Below are 14,124 nucleotides of genomic sequence, written 5' to 3' on the forward strand. Positions count from 1 at the left end.
TAAGTAGTGTTATTTTAAGGAGACCTTTCCTTTGTGTGCCAAAAAAGCCTTTGAAAACCTTCTTAGTTTTTTCAGCCCAGAGTCAGACACCAAAACAAGATCCAGCAAGATTAAATCACACATTGCCATTTTTTATTTTAAAGACATGTTATGATTTATTGAGGCATTCTTCCCAAGTTACAGTAGCTTTGAAAATGTTAGATGTTCTGGTTGTCAGTTGCAGTGGAATTGGAAGTGCTGCCAGTGCCCCTCAAGTAAGCTGAATTGGGGATGCCTGCCTTTTGCCTGCTCAGGTTGGCATTTTTCCTGAGGCATTGAGCTCTATTGCCATGCTCTGGGGAGGTCACGGTCAGACTTTGGAAATGTCTTTGGTCATCAAGAATCTGCCCTATGTGCTAGAGTTGTGGGGGAAAAAAAAGTTACACAAAATTAGATTCTCATCTACTAAATTTGTTTTCCTATATAGCCATTTAAATCATTAATAAAATGAGCCACATAGGCTACCCAAATGAAATATGATTTTGGAAGAGATTAAGGGTCTAAGTAGGGGCTGAATTTAAATTCTAACAGCATTAAATTGAGTCAGTGAGAGATAAAGATATTTACCATTTTACCCAGCTATGCACAATTTATAGATACTGCCATTGCTTTGAGTGACTTTTATAATAGTGAATAAATAGAAACCCTAAATAAAAGTTATCTTTAAATGCCAGAGAGATGAGTAATCTAAAGGTAAAGTTGTTTAAAGTCATCTTTGCAACAATACGTGGGCAAATTTTCCATGGTCTCATGAGGCAGCTTAAGAATAAGACTTAGATATTATCAAGACTCTTTAGCTATGTACACAGCATAGAAACACTTATTTAATAGCTTGGAAATCTATGTGCCAAATATGAAAATAAAAAGAATGTTCCTTATGTTTAAAAATATATTGCATGTTCAGAAATGAAATACACCATGGGAAGCAGGTCCTCCTCTTTACATATTTACTAAAACTATGTTTCCTGTGATAGGCTTGTCATTGATGTTGCACTTAATGAGACTAATACTTTATAATAAGAGCGCATATTATTTTTAGCAGGATTGAAGAATCCAAAAGAAAACATGATCTGCAGCCTTTCTCTGGGAAAAAAAACAGGGATTTCATTTGTAAAATAAGTAACTAAGAACCATAGCATATGCAAAGATTGGTGCATTGTATGTTAACTGGTGAAGAATAACTGAATTCCTTAGGAGTCAGGGCTTTTGGAGACACTCTTCCATGTTTTGTGCCTTTAATTATGTGACCTTCTCTTATTTTATCTCTTCTTACTGTTTATAATGTAAATATTTGCTCTTACATTAAGGTCAGTAAGTTTTTAGAAGGGATCAAAGAGAAAAAATTTTATACTTAATGTTGAATTTATCATTTAATAATTTGACTTTATTATATTACTACCTTCAATAACAATATAGGTTGAATCATAAAATTGTCATTATTGTGAGTCAAAATGATTGACTATACTAATAAATTTTAACTATTAATTCCAAAAGAAGACTTTAGGAAAACAGGGGTCAGCTATTTGGTTAGTAAATAAAATTGTCACTTTGTAATCTATTTTACTTTAAAAGGTATGCTGATACTTGTTATGCAAGTTATCTCCGAAAAAGACCTTAATGAACTTCAGTTCCTATGTTTTTCTCTGTGGGACATTAAGGGAAAATTACCTTGTTTACTGTACATCAAATAAAAATGTTAACAAAATACTACTTTACATACCAACTGTCAGGAAACAAAGTATGCATATGTCCTTAAAAAATAGGATTTAGATCTTTATAAAACTTGAGTTAGATATTTTGGGTGAACTTTTTTAAAAAGCTTAGATTCAAAAGTTATTTTCTTATTTTGATATTCACGAAATACTGGGCAATAAAAATGCTTTTATGATAAACTACATTCCTATAATTATTGGTAATTCTACCATCAAAGTAGTTGAAACTAAATCCTTTTTATTTCCTCATTGACTTGGCATACTATTAGGCTCTGCTAAAGAAAGAAAAAAAAGGCCACGTGGGCGGCCCTGGAGTCACACTGAGCGGGGTTCAAATCCTGGCTCAGCCACTTTGATCTGGAGCAAAACACCTAACTGCTGATTAGCATGATGTTTTTGAAATGGTGATAACTGTATCATAGTGTGTGATGAAGACTGTATGATAAAATATACTGAAAATACTGAGCTCAGTTCCTAAAACAAACCAGTATATATTAATTGTTTATCTATGTTATTTCTAAACTGCTGTCTATTCAGCCTAGAACTTCCCGGAAAGAGCAGGTTAGAGATTTCCTGAACAATTGCCTCCCTGTGTATCTCAGAGAGAGGGTCCAAGAGTGGAGGACATAGGCAGAGCAGGCCTAAAGACAGGAAAAAATTGGAATCCAACTCATGAACCAAAATATTTAATAACTTTAGGAAAGATGAGAATGTCTTCTACAGATTTTGAGTAAACTCAACCATATAAATATTTACATTTCTAAAATGAAATAACTGCTGGTAAGAAAGTGAGTTCTAATGACCATACTACCCAAGACAATTTACAGAGTCAATGCAATCCCTATCAAATTACCAATGGCATTTTTCACAAAACTGGAACAAAATATTTTTAATTTGTATGGAGACATAAAAGACCCCAATTTAAATGAAATTTAATTTAAGCAATAATGTAATAACAACCTAAACCAAGTATTTGTATGGAATTTTTATTTTACAAAGTGCTTTCAATATGTGATATCTCTTATTATCTAAACGTTTTCTCTAGGGTAGGCAGATATTATCTTCATTTTAAAGTTAAGGAACTTGAACTACAAAGAAAGGTAAGTGATTTCTAAAGCCTTGCACAAAGGTAGCAATGGAATTGAACTTAATCTCTGACTCAGCCCATGATGGTTCTCCTAACACGGAGGCAGCATTAGTATGTGACAATATAGCACTGAAACAAATGAATTAAGTATGCACAAGGGCACCTTTGTAAACAGGATGGGAAGGAAATGACCTCTATATGGCACAGAGGAGGAAGGAAAGAATGAACATGGCAGAAAAGTGTGATGTTTTTCAACAGAATGATTCAACATTTAAATCATTCACCAAATTAGATGGATCAGCTTGACCTGTGTCATTTCACCTAAAAACACATTGCTCTCTGATGTTTTCATTTCCTATGTGCACTTGGCTCCCCCACTAGAGGGGAAACTTCACGAAGGTCAGAGGCTAGACCATACTGCAATAAGAGTTCCTAAAGCACTCTCTACCCAGAAGGAATTAACTGAATTTTTTGTGAATGGGCAATCTATACATTGGCAACAGTATGCATGATGGCTAAGAACATGGGGCTTAAAGTCAGTAGATCTGTGTCTGAAACCATGTTCTCTCAATCACTAGCTGTGTGACTTTGGGCAAGTCATCCCATCTCTGTGAGTCATGCTGTCATCTGTAAAAAGGGGGACTGGCAATGAGACTCCATAACTTGCGGTAAGGATTAAATAAGTTAAAAAACCTCACAAGATGCTGGGTACCTAACATGCACTCAATAAACGTTTCACCACTGCAGTACAGTGAAATTTCAAGCTCAGTGAAGTTCTGGGGCTCCATGCTGATCTCTGGAGATTTGGAGAAGGGACATTTGGTTGATTCCCCAAAACAAAGTTCGATGCCAAGAGAACATTTTAAAAAGTGACCCAAAATGTATTTTTAAAACAAACTTTTAATTTATCCCACATGCCATTTGGAATACAGTAACAGAAGGAAAACAACAATAACAACAACCACAGATGCAGTGTGACTATCACTATAAATGAATACAAACCTAAAATCAGTTTGCACACACAAACTAACTGACTAAGAAAAGCTTGTGACGTGCCAAGGTTTACAAAAGAGTGAAGACTTGAGATCCGGCTAGTCATAGAGGGGACATTCAAAAGAAGGAATATGTGCAACATTCTTCTTTGAGTAATTTTCCTTATTCCTAGAAAGAAGCAAGTTTCTCACACATTATTTTCACACAGTCCAGTCAGCTGGTTTTCCAGTGTGTACTTGTTCCGAGATCTTTAATCTTTCAAGGTACGTTTTCAGACCCCAATTGCTCTAATGCACAGGCAAAATGAATGCAATGACAGAAGTCCCTTAGAGTGAGAAAGAGAATACTAAATTGTTGGAAGGAAAATGGCACATACTAAATGATCTCTATCATATTTAGAGTGAAATTTATGAGAGAAAACTAGAGTCTAGCAACTGAAACGTTTTTCTACCCAAAAGTAACAGAAAAATGAACAATCACAGAACAAGTACCACACATCAATGCAGAAGAAAATGTGATGCCAAAATAAGGTAACCAACTACTCCACTGACATCTCTCCTTTTGTGGTTTTAGTATTTACAGGAGCCAATTTATGGAGCCTGAAAAAGTCTGTGAACACTCAAACCCTGACTGTCCAGCTCCGGGGCTCAGGCAAAGGGATGCAGGTCCTCTGCCCCAACCAGATGGACCAGCTCCTTAAAGACACAGATGTTGATTCACAGAGCATCCTCGTTTTCTCCTTTGCTTCCTTCGGGGTCTGGGTTGAATTCTAACGGCCTGGAAGACTCCTCCATTGGAATCTCATCTCTCTGCCTCTCGTCACTTCCCTTGGTCTCTTCATGGATCAAGTGTGGCGAGCAGTCCTGCTCCGAGTTACTCCAAACGTAGCCGGGTAACGTCACGTGGCTGTCGGGCTGTCGGCTGGCTGTCTTGGCCGCTTTGCTGGAGATGAGCACCATGCGCGTGCTGGCCGCCATCTGCGACTGGCTGCTAGTGCTGTGCGTCACGGTGGTGAGCACGGAGCCGTACCTGTGGCCGCCGCATGGGGGCGTCCTTTTCCAGTCCACGGAGAGATTCCACCGACTCCACATCTTCTTCACCTCAGACTGAACCTACACCGCAAGGACCATATTGTGCATCAGAAACCATGTGACCCTGCAACCTTGTTAGATGGATGTCTGACCTGATTTCAATGATAGTAATAATCACTAAGGTTCCACTGTGTGCCAAGAACTGTATGTATACAGTTGACCCTTGAATAACGCAGGGGTTAGGGCTGCCCACCACATGCAGCTGAAAACCCCCTATGACTTCACAGCTGGCCTTCTATACCTGGGGTCCACATTGGTGGATTCAACCAACCCCAGATGGTGCAGTACGTAGTACATACTGAAATGCAGACAATACAAACATCTGACTCACGGGAGAGGGAAAAAGGACACGAGGTTGGAAGAGAAAAGGGGATAAACAACGCCAACTGAGGCTGTAGAAGGGCATGGAAGGTACTCAGCTAGAAACGTAACTGTAACACCCTTGCTCTGCACAAGCATACACAAGGAGGGAAAATGAGCACAGGACTGGATGGTGAAAAGTGGGCACTGCAAAGGCATTCTTAGTTGGGTGGGCTCTTATTTCCATTCTTGCTGCTAAAGATTCAGCTCTGCTATTGCAACTTTCCAGAAGGGAGCTTTTTCAGAGTTACATGGGAAGCAGTGGAAACCTGGTAAGCTGATGTCATCTAAAAGATGGGTACCATTCTTTCTCTCCAGCCAACTCCCAAATGAATTGAAATTGTCCCATCTCCATCGTGTAGTTTAAAAAATGTCAAAATGTCCTAATAGATTATTCCCAGGGAAAGTTATATTTGAGTTTCTTATAGAACTTGAAATTAACCATAAGTTGAAGCATTGACTGGAATATGAAGTTCACAGTCCTTCCAAATTTGCATCCCAGTAAGTTAGGTTTTTGATATCAAGGTTTGCAACTGAATTGATATTGAAAAGTGCTGGAAGAGGAAGACCTTGGCTTATTTACATCAATTCTTGCTTTCTCAAAATAATTGATGATTAAAATATCACCCTTCTGCCTGCCCATTCTGTCCCATAACCTCTGAGGATTCTAAAGAGATTCAGGTCACATTGTGATGGCCATTTACAAGCTTACTCGGAGCTAGACCTGCAGGAGGTCTGGGGTTCCTTCAAACTTACCTCTCCATTGCAGTAGCAGTAGATGATAGACACAAAGAAACCCTGGAGGAGAAAAATAGAATCTTTTAATTAATTAATTTTAATTATGAAGATCACAGCACTCAAGTGTCTTGTGTCACAATGCATACGTTGAAAACCTGGGTTCTTTTTTAACGCTTCCTCCAGAAAAGTATACAAATTATTCTCTCCTAATATTTCCAAATCCTTAAATATACATGAAATTTGTCTGAGAGCTTTCCTTGGTGTCAGCTGAACCAAACAACTAAATAAAACACTCCAAGATACACGAAGAACTGATTTCTATTACATTCACTTCATGTGTTGCCACTCCAGGATCACAGAACATCCCATAGTTAGTAAGTGAAATTTTTACACCGTGAATGCTGGAAACTACAGACATATGGTTTTATATGGTGAAAACACAAGGAAACTTTTTTCACTCATTCAAAAATATTTATTGAGGGACTTCCCTGGTGGCACAGTGGGTAAGACTCATGCTCCCAATACAGGGGGCCTGGGTTCGACCCTTGGTCAGGGAACTAGATTCCACATGCATGCCGCAACTAAGAGTTCGCATGCCGCAACTAAGACCTGACGCAACCAAATAAATAAATATTAAAAATATATATTTACTGAGTTTATACAGTGTGAAATGAGCAGCATGACAGGGATAAACAATTTCATCAAGACAGACAAGATCCCTGTTCTCTTAGGGCTTACATTCTAAAAGGAAATACAGACATTTAAAATATAAACAAATAGCCAGAGGAGAAAAATGTAAGATGATAAGATAAAGGCCATACAGGCAAACAAGTGGTGTTGAAAGAGAAGAATGAAGATCTATCAAAGGGGGAAGGCACTCCCTGAGGGGGTGACATTTAAACTGGTACGAGGGAGATTCAGAAGTCAGGCCAAGTGAATATTAGGGGGAAGAGCATTCCAGGCAAAGGCAACAGCAAGTACAAACCCCTGAGGCAGGAATGACCTTGAGGAACAGAAATTATGGAAGAGCTAGCGTGGCTCAAGCTTAGTGCGCATCAGGGAGGATGGTGTAAGGTGAGGTCACAGCCGGGCAGGATCCCTGCCACATAGAGCTGTGCACACCAGGAAACAGCATTAGGATTTTATTCTAACTGCAATGAGAAGCCTCTGGATACATTCAGCAGGTAAGTGACGGTATCAGATTTATTTTTTAAATTCTTCAGCCTGTTGTATGGGGCCTAGATTGAAGGTGGGAGGTGGCAGCAAATGAGTAGCAAGAAGAGTTGGGAGGCATCTAGCCCTCCACGTAAGGATGATGGTGTTCTGTTTTCAAATGAGATTAAGTGTGTGGAAGCAACCTCTTCCTCTTACTTGTCTCTCCCTTTTTTTCCTCTCCCCTGCCTATCCCTACTTTTGCTTTCATTGACTTTCCATACACACACACAGATTCCTGCTCTGTAGGTGTCACATACTTTACAATAATGTGCTTTCTTGTCTCATAGCCCAAGCTTGACTGTGAGAAACAGCTCTTACTGTGGTCAGAGGTTAACCTGATCTCTGCAGGATAGAAAAGTGCAGGTGCCAGAAAATAGCTCCTTTTCTGGCCCTGGGGAGACAGGTACCTGAAAGCCAGAGGGAGGGGCAGAGAAAGGGAAAAAGCAAAATACAGGAATCAAGTTACTAGCAGCACTCTCTACCTGAAAGGAGTTGAAAAAGAGCTCACAGTGCATCCGGATCTCCCATCCAAGCCCCGCAAAGGAGTGGGGCAGGCACACGAACACGATGTAATGCACTCCGAAGACCAGCACCAGCACCAGTGTTGATTTGGCGAGTTTCCTGGAAGAGAATGGAAAGCCTTTTAATCAGTCAACGTAGAGTGCCTTTCCACAGAGACAGTTTGCTGGAAAAAATAAAGCTTAGCAGAGCTACCAGGGGCTGACATTTCCCCATCTCTTTGGATCCACTGCTTCTGCTAGTTTTCTTCCCCTCCCTCTTCTTCCTGTCAATTCCATACTAAATCAGGTAGTGTATTCTCATGTCCCATGATTACGATCCCCTAAATCACTCTAATCTCATTTCTGCTCTTCTTGTTTAAAGGATACTTTTTTCATAAAATTATGAAATGCCTTTTTTTTCTGTCCAAAGTCTTCTTTAACTTCTATGTCTGAGACTTAAAGAGGTACCACCTCCATCCCCATTAACTGTCTTTACTTTCAGTGGCAGCATTTTGGCTTGTTTTGTTCATTTTAGAACCAACTACTCCCTTGTCTCTTCTTACACTTGGATCTTCACTTATCATTTCATATTTTCTTATGAGCTACATGTGGTCAATACCTCTTGCCTTCCCTAAATATTCTCTGCCAAATATTCTATCTCAAGTTATCTATAGTTCTAGGTTTGTTTGTTTGTTTGTTTACAAACTAAGCTATGTGACTTTATTTCCTTTAACTGCCTCTTCATATACATTTTCTTGTGTATTTAGAGGAATCAGTTTCCAATACAATGGCTTGACTCCAACATGGCCCCTAATGATTCCTGACCTCTTGGTATTTACATCCTTGTTAATCCTCTCTGCTTGAGTGTGGGCAGGACTTGGGACTTACTTCTAACCAATCAATTATGGCCAAGATGGTGAGATGCCACTTCTGTGACTATGTTGTATGAGACTGTAACTTTCATTTTACTAGCAGACTCTCTCCCTTGTTTGATTCAATGAAACAAGTTGTGAGGTGCTCTACTGAGAGGCCCATGTGGCAAGAAGAGGTGGCATCTAGCCAACACTCAGCAAGAACATGAATCTTGTCAACAATCATGTGAGCTTAAGAGTGGATTCTTCCCCAGTCCAACCAACTGACATCCCAATTCCATCCTTGTAAGAGACCCAGAAGCTGAAGACCCAGCTAAGCCAGGCCCAGGATCCTGACCAACAGAAACCATGAAATAGCAAGTGTGTTGTTTTAAAGCCACTAAGTTTGTGGTCATTCATTTTGTAGGAATAAACAGCTAAGCTATGACCCAAGCACATCATTTTCTAGTTGGGTTTGGGTTTGGTTTTTTGGGGGGTTTTTTTGTGTGTGTCTGTGTGTGTGGCGGGGGGCGGGGGCGGGGAGGGATTGCATTTTTTATCCAAGAAACAGCCAAATCTGGCTTCTTCATTTCATTTCTCAAATATCCCTCTTTCTCCAAGAATCATTAATGCCTCAGTAATCTCAAACGACCGTAACCTTCTTCCTTTCCTCACAAGTCTTTCCTTGAGCTTCTTTCTCCCTTCCTGTCTCCCTCCCTCTCTCCCTCCCTTTTTCTTCCTCCCTTTCCTTTCCTTCTCTCTTTCTTTCTCTCTCTCTCTCTCTCCTTCCTTCCTCCTTATTTCCTTCCTCCTTCCTTCCCTTCCTTCCCTTCCTTCCTTCCTTCCTTTCTCCTTTCTTTCTCTTTCTTTCTTTCTTTCTTTCTTTTTCTTCTTTCTTTCTTTCTTTCTTTCCCTACTTACTTATTTTTCTTTTTGGAAATAAACTGTCTATTCTATTTAGTTTTAAAGATAATCCACTCTTTGTTCTCTCCAAATTTTCTCAAATCTCTTGAGCAACTTTCTACTGAAAGTATAATTTCACATCAGTCAGAACTCTAGAAATTAGTAGCTTTCATTCAGAACTAGAGAAATAAGTAGCTTTCAAACACCACTGCATTTTTTCATTTTATGAAGAAGAATGAAAGGCTACTTACATTTTCCATTTTCTATCACCCTTTGAACTTTGTCTTCACCAAAGGGATGCGACATGAGACAAGTTATACTAATATAGCATAGACTTTTCACTGTAAACACTTAGGCATGATTTATAATACTACCACTTGCAGCATACTGAAAATAAGTGGAGCTAGCAGCTGATGGTTTGTTCATACTATGTATCCTATTCTAGACTTCAGTCCATCTGTATCTATGGTCTTTTCTGCTTGACAGTAAATGCTGCCTTCATGGTGAAGGGGAATGATTCCACAAAGGACTTAGAGAACGTTTGTAAGAGAAGACTGAAGTGCTGACTGATTTCTTCCTTTCTTTGTCTGAGACAGCATTTCATGACAATGTGAGGCAGAAGGAAACAGATTCTTGTTTGGAGATTATAAAAACTAATCCACATGCACCTGACTAGTGGGTGTATATGTTCAGTTGGATAGAAGCCACTTCCAAAAGGATTCGGAACTTCCAAAATGATCATTGGGAGAAACGGACACATTCTTGAGATAGTTTGAGAATGATTATAAATACTTAATTTGTCCTTTTCTTCAGCAAAGACTGAATAATAGACCTCCTTCAATCAGTACATTAGAAAGTTCTTAAAAATCAATATTTGGGAGGTGTCAATTTGATGGGAAGATTGGAAGCAATATAGCAAATACACTTTCTTGATTTTTTCAGTTATGACATATTATTTTAAGAAGGCAAGTAAAATTGTCTGCCAAGATCATCAACAAGAGATTTTCTGGGAGGTTACAGAGTTAATGGTAAAATCCCAATTGCTAAGAACAGGTTTTTAAAAATATGCTTAGAATTTAAACATATTGGGAAGGTTTGTTGTTATTAATATTTTCCCAAAATATATATACTTTTCTGATAAATAACACAATTAAACCAAACAAGAATACACATTTGCAATTTAGTCTGTTAGAGACATTGCAGATTGATATCTGTCCTTCACTCTAAATAGTAACCAAAATATTTCCTCTGATGGATGTCTGTCCTGGAATTACCTATATTGTTTTCTTGTGTCATGTCCAACTGCATTGGTCTCCCAAATTTTGGTGGCCAGAACTCTAACTGTATTCAGAAATAGAATAAAATTCAGCTGAAAGAGAAGATAATATTACAAAGAATTATTAAGTTAGTCTTCAAGTTGTTTGTAAAAATTTACATAAATTGAACTTCTTTGTATTCAAAGACTGAAAATTACCCATTCTGTAAATGTGAATGAGGAAATCTGAGATAAGATATTGGAAAGATAGTGATTCTTGACATAACCTCATGAAAACACAAAGAGAGAAAATTTCAACAGCACTAGAAACTAGAAATACCAGAGGATAATGTGCCAGAATCCATGTGGAATTTCCAAACCAAAGTTCAGATGAAGCTCTGTGGCAGACTGGCCTGATAAAGGATAATAGTTATTATATAAATGTAACTGACTGCCCTTTTTGAAATAAATTCCCAGCTTCTGTATCTATTTTAGGGAGACAAATAATAGGGTTGTTTGGAGATGTTGTCTCTCTTATGATGTATGAAAAACATGGGGTGAAGTATACAAGGTTTTAAAAAAATAAAAAAAGCCAGGTTAGATGCTGTATAAGAAAAGGTCCCAGTGTAAGCAATTAAATTGAGGCGTGCGCACCACCAGACCAGAGATAATCGAGTTCTGGCTTTAAAAAGGGGTGGGGGGGAAGGTATTGGTGGAATAAGACATTTTGTGTCCAAGGGCCTCAAGGATCAGTGAAGAGGTCCAAAATGAAGAGGAAGAAGAGATCTTTAGGTCAGGGGTCATATGGAGATGGAAGCCCAAACCCCTTGGGTCCCTTCATTCAGGGAGATGTCTACAGTCCAGGAAGTGTTAGTACTTAGAAATAAATGGAAATGTAGATTGCCAAGAGTGGGTTTGTGTTAATGCCAGAGAAGAGCTAGAAGACAGGACCCATCAACTCTGCATTCCTGGGGATCAATTATCCTGCAGAGTCTTCAGTCATTTCTGGAATTTAGAGAATTGTGGTTATTGGGTGATTCATGTGCCCCATTACCCAATCTAGCTGATCCCCTGCATCACCCCTTAATTCCCACCACCTTCTTTTCCACCCTACCACTGACTACCCCAGAGGCAACTCTCACCAATTTCACAGCTTCCTATAAGAACTGGGGGCTGGCTCTTGAGTCCCCACACCCTAGAGGAAGGACAGAGCTGTGCTGTGAACTTGTGGAAGAAGGATGTTTTCAGGCTAATAAGAGCTACTAGTTATTGAACACTCTCTAGTTTAAATGCTTGCATAAATATGAGACAGGCATTTTTATTATGTCCATTTATTATGAATGAAGAAACTCTAGCTCAAAGAGATTAACTGATTTGCCCTAGGCTACCCAGCTATCAGCTGGAATTTGAACCAGGTCTATGTGAGTCTGTATTGTGAATTTTTAACCACTATCTTTATTTTTTAATTAAATTTAATTTTTTATTTATTGAGGTAACATTGGTTTATAACATTATATGTTTCATGTGTACAACATTATATTTCGATTTCTGTATATACTACAGCATGCTCACCACCAAAAGTTAGTTTCTATCCATCCCCTTTACCCATTTCGTCCTCCCCACTCTGTTCCTCTCTGGTAAACACTACTCTGTTCTCTGTATCTAGGTGTTTGTTTTTATTTAGTTTGGTTTGTTCATTTATTTTGTTTGGGGGGGTATTGTTTTTGTTTTTACATTCCACATATAAGTGAAATCATATAATATTTGTCTTTCTGACTTATTTCAGTTAGCATAATATCCACAAAGTCCATCAATATTGTCACAAATGGCAAGATTTCATCTTTTCGTGGCTGAGTAGTATTCCAGTGTGTCTGGATAGATGATAGATGATAGATAGATGATGATAGATAGATTGATGATAGAGATAGATGATTGATAGATAGATGATAGATAGATAGATAGATATAGATAGATAGATAGATTAGATAGATAGATAGATAGATAGATAGATAGATAGATAGATAGATATAGATAGATAGATATAGATAGATAGATAGATAGATAGATAGATAGATAGATAGATAGATAGATAGATGATAGAGACAGATAGCTAGATAAACATAGACATAGACATATAGATACAGATACAGATATAGATATCATATCTTCTGTATCCATTCATCTGTCAGTGGGCACTTAGGTTATTTCCATATCTTGGCTATTGTAAAAAGTGCTGTGATGAATATAGGGGTGCATATATCCTTTCAAATTAGTGTCTTTGCATTATTCAGATAAATACCTAGAAGTGGAATAGCTGGATCATATGGTAGTTCTGTTTCTTAATTTTCTGAGGAATCGCTATACTGTTTTTCATAGTAGCTACACCAATTCACATTGCCACCAACAATGTGTAGAGTTCTCTTTTCTCCACATCCTCTCCAACACTCATTATTTCTCATTTTTCTTGATAACAGCCATTCTAATGGGCATGGAATAATATCTCACTGTGGTTTTAATTTGCATTTACCTAATAATTAGTGATATTGAACATCTTTTTGTGTGCTCGTTGGCCATCTTTATGTCTATTCAGCTCCTCTACCCATCTTTTGTTGTTGAGCTGTGCAAGTTCTTTATATATTTTGGTTATTAATCCTTTTATTGGATATATGATTTGTAAATATCTTCTCCCATTTGGTAGGTTGTCTTTTTTATTGTTGATAGTTTCCTTTGCTCTACAGAAGCTTTTTAGTTTGATGTAGTCCAATTTATTTATTTTTGCTTTTGTTTCCCTTGCCTGAGGAGACATACCCAGAAAGAGATTGCTAAGACAAGTGGCAAAGAGCATACTGCACATTTTCTTCTAAGAGTTTGTGGTTTCAGGTCTTACATTTAAGTCTAATCCATTTTGAGTTGAATTTTGTGTATTGTGTGAGATAGTGGTCCATTTTCATTCTTTTGCATGTGGTTGTCCAGTTTTGCCAATAGCATTTATCGAAGACACCATCCTTTCCTCCATTGTATATTCTTTGCCTCTTTGTTTTAAATTAATTGTCTGTATGTGTGTTGGTTTATTGCTGGTCTCTCAATTCTATTCCATTTATCTATGTGATTATTTTTCTGCCAATACCATGCTGTTTTGATTACTATACCTTTGTAATACAGTTTGAAATCAGGGAGTGTGACATCACCAGCTTTGTTATTTTCTCTTGGAATTTCGTTGGCTATTCAGGGGTCTTTTGTGGCTCTATACAAATCTTTGGATTTTTCTGTTCTAGGTCTTTGAACAATGTCCTTGGGATTTTGATGGGGATTGCACTGAATCTGTACATTGCTTTAGGTAATGTAGACATTTTAACAATGTTAATTCTTCCAATCCATGA

The 14,124-nt window shown here is 38.1% G+C and overlaps 1 protein-coding gene across 1 annotated transcript in view; it reads right to left on the reverse strand.

The window, feature by feature from the left end:
* Positions 1-4,547: 4,547 nt before the first annotated feature.
* The window catches only part of PTH2R (parathyroid hormone 2 receptor), a 98,060-nt gene continuing 88,483 nt past the window's right edge, over positions 4,548-14,124 (reverse strand). The window contains exons 10-13 of the mRNA XM_057746050.1: positions 10,764-10,858; positions 7,718-7,856; positions 6,039-6,080; positions 4,548-4,943 (exon numbers count right to left, since the gene is read on the reverse strand). Coding sequence (XP_057602033.1) covers positions 4,548-4,943; positions 6,039-6,080; positions 7,718-7,856; positions 10,764-10,858 — 672 coding nt within the window. The remainder of the gene's footprint in view (positions 4,944-6,038; positions 6,081-7,717; positions 7,857-10,763; positions 10,859-14,124) is intronic.

The sequence above is a fragment of the Hippopotamus amphibius genome, chromosome 8, assembly GCF_030028045.1.
Source record: "Hippopotamus amphibius kiboko isolate mHipAmp2 chromosome 8, mHipAmp2.hap2, whole genome shotgun sequence".
NCBI lineage: Eukaryota > Metazoa > Chordata > Mammalia > Artiodactyla > Hippopotamidae > Hippopotamus > Hippopotamus amphibius.